Source organism: Orycteropus afer, unplaced genomic scaffold (assembly GCF_000298275.1).
Source record: "Orycteropus afer afer isolate SDZICR_OR568_19922 unplaced genomic scaffold, OryAfe1.0 scaffold00128, whole genome shotgun sequence".
NCBI classification, from domain to species: domain Eukaryota; kingdom Metazoa; phylum Chordata; class Mammalia; order Tubulidentata; family Orycteropodidae; genus Orycteropus; species Orycteropus afer.
Window position 1 is genome coordinate 8510293 of NW_006921715.1, and position 17391 is coordinate 8527683.

At 60.4% G+C, this 17391-nt stretch overlaps 2 protein-coding genes across 2 annotated transcripts in view; both read left to right on the plus strand.

The window, feature by feature from the left end:
* The window catches only part of MTA1 (metastasis associated 1), a 52880-nt gene extending 40520 nt beyond the window's left edge, over positions 1-12360 (plus strand). Inside the window, exons 9-22 of the mRNA XM_042781499.1 lie at positions 26-128; positions 686-785; positions 1499-1687; positions 4705-4779; positions 5168-5226; positions 5778-5893; positions 6259-6410; positions 6505-6694; positions 6773-6862; positions 8192-8344; positions 8443-8478; positions 10919-10950; positions 11970-12121; positions 12210-12360. Of these exons, the coding sequence (XP_042637433.1) occupies positions 26-128; positions 686-785; positions 1499-1687; positions 4705-4779; positions 5168-5226; positions 5778-5893; positions 6259-6410; positions 6505-6694; positions 6773-6862; positions 8192-8344; positions 8443-8478; positions 10919-10950; positions 11970-12121; positions 12210-12360 (1598 nt within the window). The remainder of the gene's footprint in view (positions 1-25; positions 129-685; positions 786-1498; positions 1688-4704; positions 4780-5167; positions 5227-5777; positions 5894-6258; positions 6411-6504; positions 6695-6772; positions 6863-8191; positions 8345-8442; positions 8479-10918; positions 10951-11969; positions 12122-12209) is intronic.
* Positions 12361-17227: 4867 nt separating this feature from the next.
* LOC103200166 (cysteine-rich protein 2) overlaps positions 17228-17391 on the plus strand; it is a 4827-nt gene continuing 4663 nt past the window's right edge. Inside the window, exon 1 of the mRNA XM_007944597.2 lies at positions 17228-17270. Within this exon, the coding sequence (XP_007942788.1) occupies positions 17228-17270 (43 nt within the window). The remainder of the gene's footprint in view (positions 17271-17391) is intronic.

Genomic DNA, 17391 nt, shown 5'->3' on the forward strand with positions numbered 1-17391 from the left:
ACAGCTGTGGTCTTTCTTCCTTCAGGTGAGGAGGACGGACGTGACCAGTCCAAGCTGGAGACCAAGGTCTGGGAGGCACACAACCCCCTCATTGACAAGCAGATTGACCAGTTCCTGGTGGTGGCCCGGTGAGCGCAGGCGGGTACAGGGCCTGGGTCTACAGTGCCTGTCCCGGAGAGAGACACGAGCAAAGGGTGGGGACCCTCGGGCCCGACTGCTCGGGGTCTTCCTCTCCCAACTGCAGGCCCTGCCTCTGGGGCTACCAGTGATTCCCATTGACGACACTTGTTTTGGGGATTGGGGCTTGCAGGGCTGGGGCTCGGGGGACTGGGAGGGAGGCTGCCCAGGAAGGGAGGGAAGATAGGAGTGGAGCCCAGCGTCCTGGAGACCTGGCCACCAGAGTAACAGCTCCCACCAGTGGAGACACCCAGGTGTGCACTGGGACAGAGGAGGTGTGGAAGCGTGGGGCACTGCCACTGTGGCCCTATCTGGGTGACAGATACAGGGCAAGACAGAAGGTGGCCCCTGAATTTTCCCTGTGATGGAAGAGACCCAAGTCCTCTCTGACAAGAGAGGTATGGCCAAGGTTAGGGACAGTATAGACCAAGTGTGGGAAGGTAAAGTCCCTGGCCTCAGCCCCAAGGCAGCCGCGAGGCGCCGTGACCCCACATCTCCTGTCCCCCAGCTCCGTGGGCACCTTTGCACGTGCACTGGACTGCAGCAGCTCCGTCCGCCAGCCCAGCCTGCACATGAGTGCTGCTGCTGCTTCCCGAGACATCACCCTGGTGAGCCCCACGCATTGGGTGCCGAGGTGGCTTGGCGTATGGTGGGCCACAGGCTGTACTGTTGTCGTACACCTCTCTCAGAACAGGTGCACCTTCCAGAGCTGTTTGTACAGGGCTTCCCTGCCCAGGGCACATTTTCCTTGGGGTCCCTACCTTGCCAGGAGGGATGTGGGGTGGCTTGGGCCACTCTGCAGCCTCTAGAGGAACAGACAGGTGCCCACAACCTTAGGAGAGCCACCATCTAGGCATGGCCTAGAGACGGGCATGTCTAACTCCTGTGCCTGAGCTCTGCCTCAGTCCCCAGGGTCCTTACAGGGAAGCACAGGCCTTTCAGCGGCCTCCTTGATCCCCTCTGAAGGGCTCTGCCACTACCCGTCAGCCCCTGGAACAAGTCTGTGGCCTTGGGGACCTTCCCTCTTCTCACATACACCTGAAACCCACCCACTTCCACCTGAAAACTGCCTTTGCTCTTCCCAGGTGGTTGGGATGGTACCTGGATGCATAGGATTGGGGTGGGGGGTGGAGGTAGCCACCCAACTGGGCCTCTGCCCTCAGGGTCTCCTGCCACCAAGCACTGGCAGTGCATGCTGGGAAAACACAGAGGAAGGGTGTCCTAAGGTCTAGGGTACGGTGGGTAGGGGTGGCTCAAAGAGGCTCTGCAGAGGTGGTGGGCAGGCCTGGTGCCAGGCCAACCCCCTCACCATCTCATGCAGTTCCACGCCATGGACACGCTCCACAAGAACATCTATGACATCTCCAAGGCCATCTCGGCCCTGGTGCCCCAGGGTGGGCCGGTGCTGTGCCGAGACGAGATGGAGGAGTGGTCGGCCTCCGAGGCCAATCTCTTTGAAGAGGCCCTGGAGAAGTATGGCAAGGACTTCACTGACATCCAGCAGGACTTTGTAAGTGCCGAGGGGTGGGACAGGTGTGTGGGCAGGGGGAGCCAGGGGACTGCGTTCCCATCACAGGGTGTGGGACTAGTTTTGCCCCTGCAGCCCCTGGGAGGGCCTCGGCTGGGCCTCGTTGCTGGGCCCCCCCGCCGTGTGAAGTCACACTTGTCTGTGCAGCTGCTGCTGGCACTGGTGGAGGGGGCAACTGCTGCCTGCACGTCTCATGTGACCTTATGGCCCCTTCCCCAGCCCTTGCCCTTCTTTGGAGCAGCTCCTTGAGGACAAGGCTGGGCCCTCTGAGGCCATGTGTGTCCTGACTTACCTTGTCTGGTGACAGGGACAGAGAAGAGGCGCCTGGCTGGAGCCTGGGGTTAGGTCGCTGCTGTGGCTAACAGTGGTCACGGTGGGGGTGGGGTGCTTTTTGCTGACACTTACCAACCCCATCCTTGTCTTTGGTTCTTAAGTTTTTGTTCTGAGTTTTTGGTTTGTTGTTTTTCATGAAAGCTATTTGTGTCCTTGAGAGTTGCCAGCGAGTCTGGGGTCTTCTGTGTAGTGAGTTGTCCACCCCTCCCCCCACGACAGCTTCCAATGCAAGCAGAGTGAGTTATGCCTTCCAGAGTCTTCTCCCCTTAAACCCACAAAATGCATGGAGAATCTTTGAAAGGAAGCGTGGTTCTGTCCCAGCAGGCTGGGAAGAGAGACCAGAGCAGGTCATGACTTCCCAAGAGGTGGAAGCTGTCTCAGGACAAAGCAGGAACCTGTAAGCAGGGACACGGAATTGCCATCACCTGACCAAGGGTGCCACTGCCACAGTAAGTGGCAAAGCTGGCAGGACAGACACAGACTGGTGCAGCAGAGACTTGGGAAGTGTCCGGAAAGCAAAAGGAATAAACTACGGTGAAAGGGCCAGGGAGCCCCACAGACTGAAGGGCCAGCCTGGAAGGAGAAGCAACAGTGACATTGGACAAAGGTGGCCTAAGCCAAGCTTGGCAGTCAATCTCCCAAGGGCCATCAAGTGACCAACCAAAGCCCTCTGGGGTGAAACCTGGAACACTAGGGTAGTATCTGCTCTTAGGAAGAGCAGTGAATCTCAGCCAAGTACCAATGTAAGAGAGTGTTGTGGGTGGGAGGATGGGTGGCTGCTCTCCTGTCCAGCCCAAGGAGCTGGAGCCCTCTGCAAGCCATATATGTATATAACTTTGGCTGAAGATACCAAACAAAATGAGAGAGACCTTTTTCAGACAAAAAAAATAAAAAGAGCCAGACAACATGAGCTAAAACTAGAATGCGTCAGTTGGACTCAGCCAGTGGGGCTGCGATTAGCCTGAGAAGAACATTAGGTGGAAAGCCCTGTGCAAGGTCACAGCAGAAGTAGTTCTCCAGTGCTGAACCTGCATGTTCCAAACAGTATAGCAACAAGGCCTATGGCAAACCCTGGCAGAAACAAGCGCTATTGAAAGAACTCCGTCTGAGAGAGCAGCATCTTCCCTTATTTTCCTTTCCAGCTGATCAAGTACACTAAAAGTAGAAGTCAGTAATCTGAATTCCACCCTTAACAAGGCAGGGTTATTACATACGTCCATGCTACAGCATGTGCTTTGTCCCGTGTGTTTATAGAAAATGGGCTATTGCTAAAGGGGCAGGGAGGCCACATCTTCTGACCTCCTCTAACCGCACAAGAGGAAGACAGAATCACCATCAGTAGCCCAAGGCCCATTATGCCAGACATGCTACCTCCCTCCAGCCCTTTCACCAACCCTGACACCAACCATTCCTCCCACAGCACCCACTGCCTCTCTGTTGGGTTTGATAATTTGCTGCATTGGCCACACAGAACTCAAAGATGATGGGGTTTATTAGGGAAGCAGCAGGCTACAATTCAAGTTCAGGAACAATGCTCAGTCTTTCTCAGCCCGCCATCTCTCAGCCAACACTCTCACAGTCTCTCTCCCAGCAGTGCGTGTCCCTCAGGAGTGTGTTTCTCTCAGCAGCATGTCCTTCTCAGTCAGCAGTCAGAGAGAGACTTCTTCTCCCTCTTGGAGGCCTCCTTTTGAGCCTGCAGAGTGGCCAAACTAACCAATATAACGTCAGAATTCTAAGCACCTGAGAGAGAACTTCCCAGAACATTGCTTTGTGCCACACCCAACAGAAATACCCCAGATGGATAGCTTTTATAATCAGGAGCTCCTCAGTTGCTCACAGCAAATTCCACCACAGAATTTACAAAGACTTAGGCTAGAAAAGCCATAGCAGGTAATTTACTACACCACAGTTATAATGAACATGCTTATAAATCCTGAAGAAGAAATTATGCATCTAGGTTCTCTAACCATGGGGCTAGACTTTTCTAAGGATAAAAACTCAGTCTCTTAGAAATTTTTAAAAATGACATCCTAAAAGGGGGTTTAAGATGGAACTCAGGAGTATGATACTGGAATACTAGAGAACTCTTCACACCTAAAATCCTTGGGGTATAACCAAAGAAATGCTTAGAGGAAAATTCATAGCTTTCAATACAGCTGTCCACAGGAGGAAAAAACTATGTTAACCTGGGCAAGGAAATTAACAGAAGGAAGAGAAAGTACAGGGAGCCATAAAGTGATTTCCTGCCCCAGGAAAGAGGGCTTTTAAGAAACTGACGCTGAAAACGAGATGAACAGAGTTTCATTAAATGGCTTTACGAAGATAAAGCGCAAGGCCCTGGTGCTGCGTTGGTGTCCCTCGGTTGGGCCTCTGTGGCCTTGTTCTTGGTGCCTGGCACTCGGAATCAGTTTTGTTGCCCACCTTGTCTTCCTCTGGTCATTGCTGGCAAACGGCCCATGTTTCGGCATCTCACTTACCGGGGGAGGGAAAGTGGGCCAGGACAAAGCCATGAACATATGCCTTCTGGCCCCCACCCCCCTTGCCCCTCTCACCACTCTTCCACTGGTTAGTCTCCCTCACATTTCACATGCCCCCCCAGCCCCATCTCCTGTGTGGGGTGGCCCACTGCCCACCCTGCTCACTGTGACACGCTCTCTCCCACCTAGCTGCCCTGGAAGTCCCTGACCAGCATCATTGAGTACTACTACATGTGGAAGACGACTGACAGATACGTCCAGCAGGTGAGGAGCGGCCTGAGCCGGCCCCGGTGCCCGCGCCGCACAGCCGTGTGGCTGGTGGGCAGACCCTGGTCCAGGAGGCTCCCTGGGTGCCCTCTGAACAGCTAGCCTTTGTCTTCCTGGGTCTGGGCCCTCCCTCCCGAGCTGTTTGTAGGTGCTAGGCCAGGGACCCTGAGTGGACAAGGTTGAGCTGAGGAAAAACAGCACTCTGGGTGGCCCCAGCCATGTCTCAGGTTCCCTGGGACTAGGCTGTGCACCTTCTGGAACAGAAGATCTGGAGCTACAGATCTCTGTGACTGGCCTGGCCCTCCAGCCCAGCTTGCCACCCTTGGTAGGGAAGGGTACCCAGTATGCCTGACTGACTTCTGACCCTTCGTTTGTGTGTTTCCAGAAACGCTTGAAAGCAGCTGAAGCTGAGAGCAAGTTAAAGCAAGTTTATATCCCCAACTAGTAAGTGCCACCCTTGAGACCCCTGAGGACTGGTGGGATGACCACAGATAAGACTCCAGGCTCAGGCAGGCTCCTGTGGGTGGGTTCTGTCAGGCAGGAAGCCCTTGCAGAGGCCACAGGGAGCTGGGGCTCCCATACTGCCCGGCTTCAGCTCTGGGACGTGAGCACCAAGGATGTGGTTCTAACCAGGGCAAGTGGGTTGGGCTGGGGAGTCCCAGAGGCTGCATCCCTGCAGTGGGTGGCTGGTGGAGGCGACGTGTGGCCCCTTTGGGGTTCTAGGAGCTTCATGGCACCTAGCTCTGGCCCAATGCTAGACACAGGGTGGTCTCAGGAGTCAGTGAGGCAGTGTTGGCCATGGGGCTGGACTGTCCCACTGAGACAGCTGGCTCTAGCGCTCAGCCCCTGAGCTGAGGGGTGAAAGAAGGTCCATGGGAAGCATGTCTGGGTGACCGGCCGGCCGGAGGGTGCAGGGACGCTGGGGCAGGGTCTGCGTTCATGGCCTTTGCGCCCTGGCTGCTCGTGATAGCCGTGCTCTCTCCCTGTCCTCTAAGTAACAAGCCGAACCCGAACCAGATCAGCGTCAGCAGCGTCAAGGCCGGTGTGGTGAATGGCACAGGGGCGCCAGGCCAGAGCCCCAGTGCTGGCCGGGCCTGCGAGAGCTGTTACAGTAAGTGATGCTGTGGCTGGCACTGGGCCTGCCCCACAGACTGCTCCCGCAGCGCCAGCCTGGGCCCCTTCCTAACCCTGAGCCCAGAGGATTCCAGACTGGGCTGGCCTGGGAAGGGAGCCTCTAGTGAGCTGAGGGGAGGGGCTGAGTCACGCAGAGGTCAGAGGTCGGGGGAGCCAGGGAGTAACACAGGGCTTAGCTAGTGCGTGTAGGCGGGAACTGGGGGAGGGGGCGAGGCTCCGTGGGTGGGTCCCAGGGCTTCCCAGTGCCCCTGGGGGAGGGCCAGGGTGGGGAACAGCTCTGTAATGCTCTGACATCACTGGTTCTGTTAAGAACATGTATATCTTCAACTTTGTTGTCCGTAGCCACACAGTCTTACCAGTGGTATTCTTGGGGTCCCCCTAACATGCAGTGTCGTCTCTGTGCCTCTTGTTGGACATATTGGAAGAAATATGGTGGCTTGAAAATGCCAACCCGCCTAGATGGTGAGAGGCCGGGACCCAACCGCAGCAACATGGTAAGCGGCTGCTGACCCCCATCCTGCCCCCTGCCCCGCGCCCCGCCGGCCCCCGGTCATGGCGCTGTGTCGGGCCGCCGCGCCCCTTCCACAGAGTCCCCACGGCCTCCCGGCCCGGAGCAGCGGGAGCCCCAAGTTTGCCATGAAGACGAGGCAGGCTTTCTACCTGCACACAACCAAGCTGACACGCATCGCCCGGAGGCTCTGCCGTGAGATCCTACGCCCCTGCCATGCCGCGCGGCACCCCTACATGCCCATCAACAGTGCCGCCATCAAGGCCGAGTGTGAGTGCCTCCCCGCGCGCCACCTGCCCCCCGCCGGGTGCTACCCGGGCGGCTCCCCTCACAGCATAACCCTTGCAGGCACTGCCCGGCTGCCCGAGGCCTCCCAGAGCCCGCTCGTGTTGAAGCAGGTTGTGCGCAAGCCGTTGGAAGCTGTTCTCCAGTACCTCGGTGAGCCCACCGCCCCGAGCCATGCCCCAGGGGATGGTCCTCTCAATAGTGCTGCCTGACCTGCCACTGGCCAGGGAGCTAACTTTAGGGTGTGGCCACCGAGGGCCCCCAGCACTCAGCCCCCAGGCCCGAGCAGAGTGGACTGAGCGCTGCTGTCCCCAAGCCTGGTGCCCTATGGCCCTGACCCAGTGAGGTGATGGGGGGGCAGTCTCTGGCTGCCACTGCGCCCCCACCTCTCCAGCTCCCTTATAGCTGCTGCCCCTGGGCACACCAGGATCACAGTGTCCTTGGGGCAGGTGGGCTTTTGCTGAGGGCTGGCCATAGGAAGTGATCGTGGCCAGCAGCCTGGCAGGGAGCACCCCGCTGACCCTTCGCTGACCCTTGGTCCAGCCCAGCACAGGCGGCGGCCTGCTCCAAGGGCCCTGTGGACATCCAGGGGGGCTCAGTGACCAGCCCAGGCCCGTGAGTGAGCTCCTCTGGCGTGGAGGTGGCTTTGTCTCTGTGAGGGACATTCCGGGGCCATGAGTTCATTGCCCACAGACACTGTGGCTGTGGCACGACCTGCTGGGTGGGGTCGGCCCTGCCTGGCCTTGCTGCATCCTGTGGACGCTGGCTGGTTCCAGTGAAGGCTAGTGGGCCTCTGAGCAACTTGGGGCCTTGGCAGCCAGCTCCTCCCTCTTGGGCCCAGCTGCAGCCAGGGGACTCATGTGGGGCTGGCCCTCCAGGTGTGTCCCTGGACAAGCCCTAAGCTTTCGCCTGTCACCTGGCCACTGGCCATCCCTCTGATGCCTACCTCCAGTGGCCTGGAAGTGGGGTGTCTCACGGGCAGGGGGTGCTGTGTCTGGGCTTGCATTCGGGTCCTGGCCATCTCAGGCCGGTGGCCAAGGGACTGGCCCTGCAGTGGGTGTGCCCCAGTTGCCTTGATCTCCGCCCCCCAGTCAGATACTCTCAGGACCCAAGGGGGAGGTGCAGGTGGGAGACAGGTCCTGTAGAGGTCATGCCTTCCTCCCCACATCACACATCTCCATTTGTGGAACCCCCTTGGTGCCCTATACCTCCCCTGTTCTTCTCCAGGCCTTCCTCAGTGCCCCACAAGCTGGGCAGCTGGGCTGAGGGAAGAGAGCCTCTGTTCAGCCCCCTTGTGGCCTGGGGTCACAGGGTGAGGGTGGTGGGGACCCCTCGTCAGGCTGTCTTGGCACAGAGCGTGTCGTGGTCAGTGCGCGGGGTCAGTGTCTGCATGCAGCTCTTGGCCTCCCTGCCTTCCCACTTGGGTGTGCTCAGCCCTCTGCCCTGCCGGGCAGCCTCCTCATCTACCCTGTGTCCCCACAGAGGCCCACCCACGCCCACCGAAGCCTGAGCCCATGAGGAGCGTGGCTGGCGCACCCGGCAGCCTGACCCCCGCCAAGGCGGCCCCTGTCATCAACAACGGCTCCCCCACCATCCTGGGCAAGCGGAGCTATGAACAGCACAATGGGACAGACGGTGAGCGTGGCCCGCAGGTGCTGGGCGCCGGCCGGGGGCCAGCCCTCCTGAGCGCCCGCTGACGCTGTCTTCTCTCCTCTGTCCCCGGGCGCTCCCAGGCAACATGAAGAAGCGCCTCCTGATGCCCAGTAGGGGTAAGGCAGGCGGCTGCCAGGCGGCCTGGCCGTGTCTGTGCTGTGCTGCTCGTGCTTGGCGGGTGGGCGGGCGTGCGAGGCAGTCCACGCTGCGTGCCAGCCCTCGGCCCACCCCTGCCTGGCCCGCCTCCAGGCGGGAGGGCCCGGCCAGCGCCCGGCCTTGGACTGCCTCGCACGGTGGCCCTGGTGCCCGCGCTGTCTGTGCTCGCACTGTGACTGCCGCATGCTTCTCGCCCAGCTCGTGTGGCCCTGTGCTGTGCCTGCAGTTTTGTGTGCACTGTGCACGGGCGGCTGGGGGTGGGGTGGGGGTCTCCCGTACAGACCCTGGTGGCTGCTCCTGGCTCTCCTTAAACTGCATGGCCCGTCTTGAGACAGGTCTTGGGGCTCCCCACCTCGAGGGAATTGGAAGCTCATGCCTAGTCTTCTGACAAAAGAGCTGTCGAGCTGTTGGCACTTGGCGTGTGAGAGCAGCATTGGGTTTGTGGCTCTAAAAGGGTAGCTGTGTATTTGGTGGGGTTCAGGTCTGACTAGTGGTGCACTGAGCCAAGGACTTTGGGGGCCAGGCCTGGGCATCCCGGGGTGTGCACTAGGAGCAGGAGTGGCCCCCAAGACCAGAACATTCCCTGAGGGAGGTTTGGGTTGGGGGGCTTGAGCGCCCCCCACTCTGGCCTTGTCCTGGGATGTCCTGCCATCCGTGGGTGGGGACCCAGGTGTGGCAGCATCCAGGCCCTGGTCCTATACCTCAGGCGTTCCCTCTTAGCTGCATCTGGGGAGGGTGCACGGCCCTGTGGGGCTACAGAAGGAACACCAGGGCCACCACCACCCTGGCCCTTACCACTCGCTGCTCACTGAGACCTGTCAGCCCTGAGGTAAAGAGCACCAAGGGCTGTGGGCCCCACAGCAGCCTGTGGGGGCGGGGTGGGGCGGGGACTCCCTCCTGCCCCAGTGTCGCTAGAGTGGCCAGTTCAGGTCTCGTGCGGAGAAGCAAGTCTTTGTCAGTAAGCATTTCTAGGCTTTTGGACTTGTGTTGTCAATGCTGCTGAAATAAAAACTAGTTACAGTCTGTTCAGTTGGACTGAATTTTTAAAAACCCCTTGTATTGACCTGCAAGGCCCAGGAGAACCTCAGGTGGGCCTGATAGAGGCCAGGGGCACTGCAGTCTCTGTCCAGCCTGGGCGAGGAGCTGCTATGTCAGGGCCTGCTGCCCAAGCACCATTCTCCTCCTTGTCTAACTCAGATATGTGCTCTCTTTCCCCACCATCTGTTGGACGGCCAGGAACTTACCTAGGTAAGTGTTCCCCATGGGCTCTGGGCCTTGGGTCTCTGACAGGCACCCCAATTTATGGCCTAGCAGCTGCAGGCCACAAACTGTGACCTCCTCTCTACCCACGAGTGGGGCTCACGGAGCTGGGACAAAAGAGCCTGGGCCTACCTGCTGTCTGGCAGAGGGTGTTTAGGCTCGAGAAGGGGGTCTGCTACTCCTGCTTCTGCTCCCTGAAGAGACTCGGACCTCAGCTGAGCAGTGCACTTGGGACGAGGTGGCCAGTTGGTGGAAAGGGTGGCAGAGGCCACCCAGCACATACACACTCCCCCACACAGTCTGCCAGCCCTCCTAGCCAGGTCCACACCTCACGTGGGCTACACACACACACACACACACACACACACTTGTGTGCTCATGTGCAAAGGTACATGTTCCCACATACTTGTGTACACGCTCATCCATGCGTGCACGTGAGTACGTATGCACTCATGTAGTCTGTCTCGTGCATTCACGGACTCACACTCACGTGTGCTTACTGCATGCCTTCACACGTGGGCAGAGCAGAGCTGCAGCAGGGGCCCTGAGCCGGGGTAGGCTGTGCCCTGTGGAGCCCTGGCTGCGATGGAAGGTGGCTGCCTGGTCTGGCCCCCTGGCTTCCAGACCCCTGCTGATTCCACAGGGTGGAAGAGCCCATGTCTTGGCCAGAGCTCAGGTGGTCACCCCACCTGCCCTCCTAGGAGCTTTCTCCTAGGCTGGCCTGGCCCAAGGCAGCTCAGAGATCTGTATGAGCCACGTCTGGAGACTGGTGTGGCCACCTGCCTGCCAGGCGGGCCCCATGTGTTGCTGTATTGACAGCAGTGCTGGGCATCACCTGGTTACTGTGCAAATAGCTCGTTCGTCTCAACCCCGCCAGGTGGGGAGATTGCAGCTATCTGCTGGCCAGGGCCCTGCCTCCTCCTTGGAGTCTGAGCACATGTATTGTTGCTGCCCCTAGTCCATCATGGGCTCAGAGCCCTGAGAGCTTATGGAGTAGGCTTGGCAGGGTGCCCCAGGGTATTCTTTGCCAGGCTGCAATACCGCCTTGTAGCCCTGACCCCTCCTGTGCAGGGCATGGCCATCAGCTGGCCATTAGCTATCCTGGGACCTCATGGTTCTATCCCCTTTTTCTTCCCTCAGGTTTGACGAACCATGGACAGACCAGGCACATGGTAAATAGGGGCCCCATCCCCTACATTCATACACACATGCACACATACACTCACCCACACACAGTATACACATAGCATTCTCAGATCTGCACACTAGCACACACGTGCACATACCCACACGCACAGCATCCACCCAGCATTCTTGCATGCACACAGTAGCACACACCTTTACACACGCAGTGCGCACAGCATGAAATGTGCACAGAGCCACATGCACACAGCATCCTCACGCACACAGTAGCACACACATGTACACCCACCCACACAGCATCCTCAGACATGCGCACAGCGTCCACACAGCATTCTCTTGTGCACACACTAGCACCCACATGCATTTACCCCGACACACGGTTCACACAGCATTCTTGCATGCGCAGACTAGTATACACGTACATTCACCCCTACACACGCAGTGCACACAGCATCCTCAAACATACACACACCCACGTGCACGGTGTCCACACAGCATCCTGAGATGGGCACATCCCCACACACTCAGCATGCACACAGCATTCTCATGTGCACACAGTAGCACACACATGCATTTATCCCTACACACACAGTACACACAGCATCCTCAGATGTGCACACACCCATGCACACAGCATCCACACAGCATCCTCAGATGGGCACATACTAGCACACACGTGCACTTGCCCACATACCTACACACAGCACACAGCATCCTCGGGCATTGGGCATGAGGCCTGCGCAGCCCACTTAGAAGCCACTTGCCCCAGGTGGGTGTGACTCTGTCAGGCCCCACATGGGAGCATCCAGGAGACATGGGAGGTGGTGCCCATGGGGCCCTGGCTGGGGCCTGGGGTCTGTGAAGAGAGAGAAGCTGCTTCAGCCCTGGGGGCTGTGGTGTCTGCCTTCCGCTCACAGGATGCTACGTGATGAGCGTGGAGCTGTCCCTGGGTGCAGACTGGGGGGTACCTGAAGCAGCCAGAGATCACTGAGTCCCCAGCCCCACCTCACCCTACCCACTTGCCACCCTCCCCTCCCCTCTGCCTCAGGGACCAAGCCGGAACCTGCTTCTTAATGGCAAGTCATACCCCACCAAAGTGCGCCTGATCCGGGGGGGCTCCCTGCCCCCCGTCAAGCGGCGGCGAATGAACTGGATTGACGCCCCTGATGATGTGTTCTATATGGCCACCGAGGAGACCAGGTGCTAAGGCCTTCCCCTGGGGCAGGGGGCGGGTGCATAGCCGCTGGTGGTCTCACGCTCTGCATCCCGTGTGTCCCCACACCTGCAGAAAGGTCCGAAAGCTGCTCTCGTCATCCGAAACAAAACGCGCTGCCCGCCGGCCCTACAAACCTATCGCCCTGCGCCAGAGCCAGGCCCTACCCCTCCGGCCGCCGCCGCCACCACCCGTGAACGACGAGCCCATCGTCATTGAGGACTAGGGCGGCTGGCTGCTAGGCCACTGCCAGGGCTGCCACACGGTGGGACGGAGGCGCCTGCCCCTGCCCCACCAGAGACCCCCAGGGGTGGCTCCAGGCTGGCGGCGTCCCTCAGCCAGACTGCTCCTGCCCGTCCCCTTGCCCTCCCCCTCTTCAGTTTTTGGTAGCGCCCCTCCCGTGCAGTCCCTCCGGAGCAGGTGTGCCTCTCACGGACACAGGGAGAAGTGCGGTTAACTTATTCCCACAATGCCCACAGCCCTTAGCTTTGTGTTTACTTTTTGGCCGGAGTGGAGACATGGCGCCTTGCCCCTGGGCCCCGGGCGCACTGCAGGGCCTCTCGTCCCAGCGGGAGGCTGGCTTGTAAGATTTCGTTGTGTTCTGTTGAAGGTGCCATTTTAAATTTTATTTTTATTACTTTTTTTGTAGATGAACTTGAGCTCTGTAACCCCCATACCCGGAATGTTAGGGTCGGCGTGGCCGACACCGGCCACGCGGCCTGCCGGGTCGGCCCTTGTCTTTTCAAGTAATTTTCATATTAAACAAAACAAAGGAAAAAAACTCATAAAAGAGAAAACTGGTCCTGCCCCCACCCATGTCTTTCCTCTGTAGCCCCTTCTTGGTCTCGGGGCCCCCGGTACCTCTGAGTACTGCAGGCTTTCCCTGCACGTCCCTTGTGCTGGGCCTTGGGGCCGGATGCCCCCGACACAGCCCAGCCTCCTGGCCTGAACAGCACTAGTGGCTGCTCTTACAGAGTGATGGAGACCATGTTTCCCCAGAGCCCTGGGCCGCCCTGAGCTGGGGCTCTGCTGGGCTAGCTGGAGTCACAGGTTGGGGGCCCCAGGCAGGTGGTCCTGCCGTGAACACACAGGCCCTGAGAAGCCCTGCCTTAGTGCTCTCACCCTGTGGTCATGCCCACGATCCTGCTGTGACCTGTGCACCGTGACCCCGCTTTCTGCAGGCCGAGGCTGCCACCATGCTCACTGGAGCTCCCTATTGTAGCCCCCTTTGACTCTTTGGTCCTGGGGCAGCCAGGGCTGTTGGCAGCCCCCACAGTCCAATCAGTGGGCAGTGGACTGTGAGCCTAGAGCTAGCTGCCCACAGCAGCAGGCTGCAGGAAACTCGGAGAAACCCCTGGGGTTTAGGGCAGAAAGAGAGCCAGAGCCAGGCCTGCCCGGTTGCCTGTCACCCAGGGAGCTGTGGCAGGCAGGCAGGGTAGTTTTCATGGATCTGCCCCTGGGGGTCTGGGGCTGAAGTGGGAGCAACCACCTCACCTCACAGCCCCACTGCCACTCCCCCCCAGTCTGGCCAGCCCACCTTTCTTCCTCCCCTGGCATTTCTGGGTGGTGAGATGCCCAGGTGAGCCAGGCCCCCGCAGCCTTTGTGGAAAATGGAGGTTGCTCCCATGGCTGCCTTGAACCCACCCTGCTGGGAGTGGGTAAAGTGGGACACTCCCACACTGGGCAGAGCTGGCAGCCCACCCCTGAGGGTCAGCACAGCCAGTCAGTGCAGCCTGGCAGCCCAGGGCCTGGGCCCCCTGCTGAGGCCCAGCTGTCTGATGCATCCTGCTTGGAGCCAAGGAGCCTGCTGCCAGCAGGTGTGGTGTTTCTGTGTGTTGGGAGTGGTTTGCAGCTTTCCGCCAGTCCCTTGTTCTCAGAAATCCTACCTCAGTGTTCCTTCTGCTCCCCACCCCCACAAGCCTGCCGGACAGGTGTGCAGCAGGCCCAGGTCTGCACAGGGGCTCCACCCCTCCTTCCTCAGGCTCCACTTCCTGCTGAGGACCTGTGATGTCAGAGGGATTTAAATAGAAACCACTTGTAGGCCCTGAGGAGATAAGGAGGTGTCCTGGCCTCCAAAAGACTGCCAGGGAGTGACAGGCCTGGGTGTTGGGAAGCCACCGCAGCCCACCCGAGCCCTGCCAGGGCCTGGCTGGCAGCAACTCCCTAGCCATTTTTGGCTAATCAGTAGTTCTGTACCCCCGCCCCCGAGGAGTGCCCCACTGCCCCAGGTTATCTGCAGTGTCGGAGCTACAGATGGGGGGGGCACCAGGCATGACCTTGAGGAAGATGCCAGCCCAGCCGGGAGCCTTGGAGAACTTGAGTGAGAGGAGGGACCCTCTGAAGACCCCAGCCCATCCCTTTTCCATCCTCTGGTCTGGGCCTGGCATTGAAGTGTCTTCAGGCAGGCCCTGAGACCCTGGCTTACCCCCTACCCCCAGGCTGCCTTGCCTGCTCCCAGGCCCTGCTGTCTGCCATCCTGGGTGTAGGGTGTTTCCCAGCTCAGGCCTTCCAAGACTTTCAGGGTATCCCTCACGGGTCCTGACTGGCAGCATTGTCCAAGCCAGGGGAGTCAGGGTCCCTGCCTGCTGCTGCACCCCCACCACCAGACACCTTGGTTACTGTACCCACGATCGGGCAGGTCTGAGCCCAGGGAGTGGAAACAGCCAAGCTAGGGCTCAGGGACTAGGAGGGGTGGTGTCATGGGCTGTGCAAGGGTGCTGAGCCCAGGAACGTGGCCACGCCCCACTTTGTTCTGTCTTCAGGCCCCTTTCCTGCCCAGCCCCACAGCAGGGCTCTACCCCTCCAGGGCTGAGGGGCAGCCTAGTGGTGACGCCAGGCATGTGGGACTGACCTCAGATCCCTTAACCTGCCCTGGGCCCTCCACTGTCCCCCTCAGCCCAGACGCTGGTTCCCCACAGCAGAGTAGAGACTGGGTGGCAGGAGGAGGCAATCCCAGATAACCCAACAGGGACATAAGGAAGTTCTGGGCCACCCAGCAGAGTGACTGCCACCGTTGTTACCTCTGTCCTCACCATGCCCCACCTACACCCCTGGGGCTGGAACCCCCCTGTGGTCACTGCTTCAACGTGGAGCACTCATCAGCCTGGGAGGTGGAGGTCAAGGCTACTGCCCTGCTGTGCATTGAGCTGTGTTCCTTCCTGCCAGGCCCAGAATAGCCCCATCGATTCAGGGAGCTGCTGGCCCTAGCCCAGGGACTGCAGCAAGGAAACGGGGGTGGGGGTGGGGGTGGGGCGGGGGTGGCAGGGCTGGACGCATCTCCCCCCTCCATCTGCTCCTCCCCTTCCCCCAGGGCCCATGCCAACACCATTTCTGGGTTGCTTCCCACATTCCCAGGTAGGGCTGGGGCCCTCGCCACCTCCATAGCAGGCCTGTAGACATTGGTAGCCAGGGTGGCACTGGGAGTGAAAAGGCAAGGTTAACGGTGCCAAGTGGGGGGCAGGGGCCCATGGATTATTGAGACACCAACACCCTGCCTGAGGAAAGGGTGGGGAATGAGGGGTTTCAGGGAGGCCCACTTCACCCTACAGATACCAGGGACCAGGCCACCCTGCCTAGGAAGGGGACTGGCCAGAGGCATCCTGCCTGCCACCTCCAGCCTGGCTCAGGTCGGGGGGGTGGGGGGGCTGGTCAGGCTGGTCAGTCGGGCTTGGGGCGGAGTACATGTGCCTGGGCTGTTGTTGCCATGGAAACGGGGTGACTGTGGGGCAGGCGTGCACTTTGGAAGAAACTTCCTGCCAGGTTCCCAATTCAGGGCTGGCTGGGGAACAAGACCAGGGAGCCGACAGCTGCTCCTTCCAGGTCCGTTCACCCCAGGGCCCAGCACAGGGGCTGTGGGATGTTGACTTCCTCGCCCACTCACTCCAAACTCATGCTAGGTGCCAGGGGCTGGGAGGGGTCCTCACCCTCCAATGGCAGGCACGCCAGGCAGAGGGGCAGGGGCAGGGTTTAACCCCAAAGTCAGGCTGTGGTACCTCGAGAGGGCTGCTCTGCTCCCTGGGTGCTTGGGGGTGCAGCAGAAAGCGGTTTAGGCATGGAGAAGGCCCTTGGGGTGGGCCTGGAGAGGAATCTCTGGTTGAGGTAAGACTGGGGCCCTAAGGGCTGACTAGCTTCCCCAGGCAGAAGGAGGCCCCACGCCCTAGGTTCCATGTCATCAGTGGATCCAGAGCAGGGGCGTTTGCCCCTGAGGTCTCGGGTAGTGGGGAAGTCTGGATCCCGGCGAGGGCGGCGCAGCACATGGGCCAGGGGCCCTCCTCTTCTGCTCCACTGCCTCTTACCACTCCTTTGGTGGGAGTGCTCGTCGCTTTTAGCTAGTGCAGGGCGAGCTTGGCGCTGGCGGGTCCGCTCGGTCGCTCCACCCAGCCTCAGACCCAGGCCCCACCCCACTCCGTCCGCAGTTTCTCTCCGTCGTTTTTTTGGAGGTGGCGGGCGCAATCCCCAATCCTTGCCTGCATCATAACCCTTCAGCACCAAAGACAGTGTTAAGTTGGGGAAAAAAGGCGGGGGCGAGCACCGTAAGAGACCGAGACTGGCCTCGGGTGCCACGGCCTCGCCCGGATCTCGCTGCAAGGCGGTTGCTATGGGAACCGAGCAACAAAGGGAAAGGGGGAGGACTCCCTGCGCGCACGGCGGAGTACAGTGGGGATCCTCCCGAAACCCGCGCTTGCCCCCGGGCCGGCCTGGGTGCGAGAAGTCGGACTTGCCCGTCCGGGCGGCGGTCTGCGTCCTCAGGGGCCTCTTCCCAGGGGTCCCCCGGCCCACCGTTCCCAGCCCGCAGCCCGGCGCCATGGCAACTTTGCCATGGAAACAGCCGGGGCGCGCGCCGTCACCTGGGCGGGCTCTGGAGACGCCTCCTCGGCTGCAGTGCCGGGGGGCGCTAGGCTCCACCCGGGCAGGTGCGTCCCGCCCCGCGGCGCCCCCAGGCGGCCGGCAGCCCCAGAGCGGGCTCCCGAAGCTCCGCCCCGGCCACGGAGCCAATGGGCGCGCCGGCAGCCCGGTAGGGCGGGGCCGGACGCGGGGCGGTGGCTACCGAGACCGGCGCGAGTGGCGGGCGTGGGCCGACCTGCGCGCGGACCATGGCCTCCAAGTGCCCCAAGTGCGATAAGACCGTGTACTTCGGTGAGTGCGCAGAGCCCGCGCCATGCGGACGCGGCGTGCGCCTGGCCCCCCGCCAGCTCCAGGGTCCGGAGCCGGGTGCGCCGCGCGGCTGCGGCCGGAGGGTGGGGTTGCGACCCCGATC